The following is a 3944-nucleotide window of genomic DNA, read 5'->3' as shown; positions in this document are numbered from 1 at the left end:
CTCGAACTCAGAAATCCGCCTGCCTCTGCCTCCCAAGTGCTGGGATTACAGGCGTGCACCACCACTGCCCGGCCAGGAAGTCTCAGTTTTATAACTCTAATTTTTGCAATGAAAACTCCCTTGCTTTGTGCAATTAGGGGCCTAGCTGAAGGACATGCATAGAATTTTAAACTCTGTATTTTATCTCAAAAGAGGATAAATTTTCTTTTCATTTCTCTATACAACCAGACACTTAAAGTAGGCATCAGCAAGTAAGGTCAAAATGGAATATGGGTTGCTGGTCTATAGTCACACCAGCTAACATCTTCCTTGTATCTGTCTTCCTCAGTTTCCAGTTCAGGTCTGAGGGCAGTGAGGGCTGTACCATGACCCTCTGTTTCATACCCCTTGCAAAACACAAGACTCGGGAGGAAGCAGAGGGCCAGGAAGTGAAAGGGCCTGTGGACTCGATGAAACCTTAATTACAATGGACCTGTAGTCCAGAGACTGTTCATTTGACAGCATCCATGACTTCCATTTTATTTTATTTTATTTTATTTTATTGTTTGTTTGTTTGTTTGTTTGTTTGTTTGTTTTTTCGAGACAGGGTTTCTCTGTATAGCCCTGGCTGTCCTGGAACTCACTCTGTAGACCAGGCTAGCCTCGAACTCAGAAATTCGCCTGCTTCTGCCTCCCAAGTGCTGGGATTAAAGGCGTGTGCCACCACGCCCAGCCCAGCTTACATTTTCTTGACTGGATCTAGTAGATCCATGGGATAATACCAGGTACCTTCACTGCCATAGCAGGGAGAAAGTCACCATGGAGAGCACGTTCCATGTTGGTTTCAGCGTCCCTTTGGCTATGCCTAACCCAGATGTACCACTGGACTAGAATGGACTCAGAGAGTGGCTAGGTCTCTTGGGTAGTCCAGGTATTTGCCACCACCTTCCTGGCATTTTTTTTTTTTTTTTTGGTAATTTTTGGGCCTGCTGTTAAACATTTTTTATGTGTGTATATGTGGTGTGTGTGTGTTTCTTGTTTGGCTCACTTGTATAAATTGTTTTGGATAAAATAACTATTCCAGCTCCCATGTACCTGTTTTCTTCTGTCATCTTACAGTCATGGATGAGTATCTATGTTATCAGGCAAAAGGGTAGCTGAATTGATAGCTGTGGATTTCTCAAATGAGTATCAGTGGTGGGCCAGGAGGAGGGTCTGATACTGGGTCACAGTCATTAGACAGCCATCATTGTGACACTCCTCACAGGTGAGCCACAACCATGTTGTGAGGTGCTGTCAGTGTGTTAAAAAAAATAATTAAACTAGCAGTAGCCACCACAGCTTTTAAGATCGGTGTCTAAGACTATATCCTGTGACTAAAGGTTCCAGTTGTTTAGATGAATATGTTACAGGGCATTTTCATTGTCCCAAAGTTTGGGTTGAAACCCCTTTTGTCTTTTGTTTCATGGGCAAACAGGTGAAAAGATTTTGGAACATCTGGAAATTATAGAACTGAAATCAGAACTGTTTTTAAAAGCCTCAAATGCCTTTTGTTTAGACTTAGGCAAGATTAGGGGCTTAGTGCCCCCTCCCCTTGCCCTAGTGTCTGGAGACCTTGCTATTTCCACAAACTCTGGTATGTAGAGGCAGCAACATTCAGCTGCACCTGAGAACTCTGGAACCTGTCTCTTAGTCTTTGGAGTTGGTATTTGAAGTATGGCAGAATCCTACTCTGAAACACACTCTGTCTTAGCTAGGGTTTCTTTTGATGCAGCAAAACACCTTGACCAAGAAGCAAGTTGGGGAGGAAAGGGTTTATTCAATTTCTACATTGCTACTCACCACCAAAGGGTAAGCTCAAGCAGGGCAGGAACCTAGAGGAAGGAGCTGATACAGCAGCCATGGAGGGTGCTGCCTCCTGGCTTGCTTCCGATGGCTCACTACCTCACATGCTCCTTTTGCCTTCCTTCAGCTGGTAGCCAAGATAGGACACCTTCTACAAGTTGGGTTTTCTTAGCTGACATTCTGTAGCGCACGATCTGTGACTTGCAGCAGTCCTTCAATGGCCCTTCTATGATCTATTTTCCCAGAAAACCTTTGAGAGAAGGGTCAGAAGTCTGCATTTTGTGTCTTTAAATTCTGAGGCAACCAGGTATGTTGCCCACGGTAACCTCCTACTGGGTCTGCCCACTTAAAAGCAAAGATGTCTTAACTCACCTCTTCCAATGGGAGGCTAAAGAGTGCACCTTTCAAGTCCAAGACAGTGTACACCAGTTTCTCTGGAGAATTCAGACTCATGAGAATCAGAGGTCCCAGGTTTCTTCACAGGCAGGCGAGGCATATTCCGTAGTGACTAACAGGGCACCAGGATGCCTGTCTCCCCAAGCCAAGTGATAGAACTGCAGTTTCCTTTTTTGTTTCCTGGATCATTGGGTATTGTTTAATCTGGTTGGAGGTAGCTGAACTGGTTACTTAAACAATTAAAACACTTGGTGTTAGGCCAATTCTAGGGGTGTGGTTTCTTCTGGCAGAGGGTAAGGCACCAGAATTTTGCTTATTATATGTAACTCTAACTGTGTCTTGTCAGAAAAGGTGACAGTCATTTTCAGTTTTTTGTTTGGTTTGGTTTGGTTTGGTTTGGTTTGGTTTGGTTTTTTCAAGACAGGGTTTCTCTGTGTAGCCCTGGCTGTCCTGGAACTCACTCTATAAACCAGGCGGGCCTCAAACTCAGAAATCCACCTGCCTCTGCCTCCCAAGTGCTGTGATCAAAGGCATGCGCCACCACTGCCCAGCGTAAAAGACTCTTATAATTCCAAAATGAAATGCTCAAAATGGTACACAAGATTGAGGGTGTGGCTCAGTATTGCAGTATAACTGTAAATAGTTTCCTGTTTTCAATCTCCAGCATTACCAAAGGGGGGGGGCAGGGGGTGCAGACAGCTAAGAATGGATGAGCCTGAGTTCCCAGACTTTTCAATGGCTAATATAAAATTTCACTGGACTTGATGAGAAATTATCTTTTGATGAATTGTTTCTTTTTTAAGGTGGTAAGTATCCATTTATTTAGAATGATGAACAAATATGCTTATCCGTAATCCATAAAGTATGGAAGTCTTCAGGATCCAGGAAAAAAACAAAACAAAGGGATAAATATATGAGTGGGTTCAGCAGCTGGCATGGAAGGGGTTTAGAGAGGGGCTGTGAGCTTACACAAATTAGGGGATTGTGTTTAAATATGTGAAGAGAGGAGACAAAAGCCAGGGTCTCCTGAAGGTAACTGATTCACAAGCATACAGCCAGACTTCGTGCAGGATTCGACCACAGAGGGAAGATGAGGAAGTGATCTACTTAGCAGTGGAGACACAAAGGCAACTTGTTTAGTTCCTGGATTAAGTAAGACTATTTTAAGAATTTGTAATCAAAGAACCTGAAATCATGTAAGTTTGGAGTCCAAATTATACTACCTCCACTCAAGAAAGCCTTTTAAAAAGTGAAAATGTTAAAAAAAAAAAAAAAGTGAAAATGTTATGTGTCTTGTACTTTCAGGGGAAGTCTGCCTTGTGGTCACATTTGCTCCAGTTTCAGGATAGAGAAGAGAAACAAGAGCACCTCACAGACTCGCCAGGTAAGAAGGTGTTGGATAAGGTAGATTGCTTCAAGTCTCATGTATTGCAGTATTACTGTTTTCAATTAGAGCTTTACTTCTTCATTATAAGACAGAGAAAATAGTAGCAATCCCAAATGATCATGTTGATATAAAAGGACAAAAACAATTGTGAAGGTGTGTTAGAGTATAGTGTGGTATATACTGATTTATTAAAGAAAAGTTCTAGCCGGGAGTGGTGGTGCACGCTTTTAATCCCAGCACTTGGGAGGCAGAGGCAGGTGAATTTCTGAGTTCAAGGCCAGCCTGGTCTACAGAGTGAATTCCAGGGCAGCCAGGGCTACACAGAGAAACCCTGTCT

The 3944-nt window shown here is 43.1% G+C and overlaps 1 protein-coding gene across 3 annotated transcripts in view; it reads left to right on the top strand.

Annotated features, from left to right (window-relative positions):
• The window catches only part of Dennd5b (DENN domain containing 5B), a 130380-nt gene that overhangs the window by 90708 nt on the left and 35728 nt on the right, over window positions 1-3944 (top strand). For all 3 annotated transcript variants that reach the window (XM_021189932.2, XM_029534837.1, XM_029534838.1), the window contains one exon: window positions 3526-3604. In XM_021189932.2, coding sequence (XP_021045591.1) covers window positions 3526-3604 — 79 coding nt within the window. The remainder of the gene's footprint in view (window positions 1-3525; window positions 3605-3944) is intronic.

This window comes from Mus pahari, chromosome 2 (genome assembly GCF_900095145.1).
Source record: "Mus pahari chromosome 2, PAHARI_EIJ_v1.1, whole genome shotgun sequence".
In the NCBI taxonomy this organism is placed as follows: Eukaryota; Metazoa; Chordata; class Mammalia; order Rodentia; family Muridae; genus Mus; species Mus pahari.
Note: the sequence above shows the minus strand (reverse complement) of the source record. Positions and strands in the feature narration are given on the sequence as shown.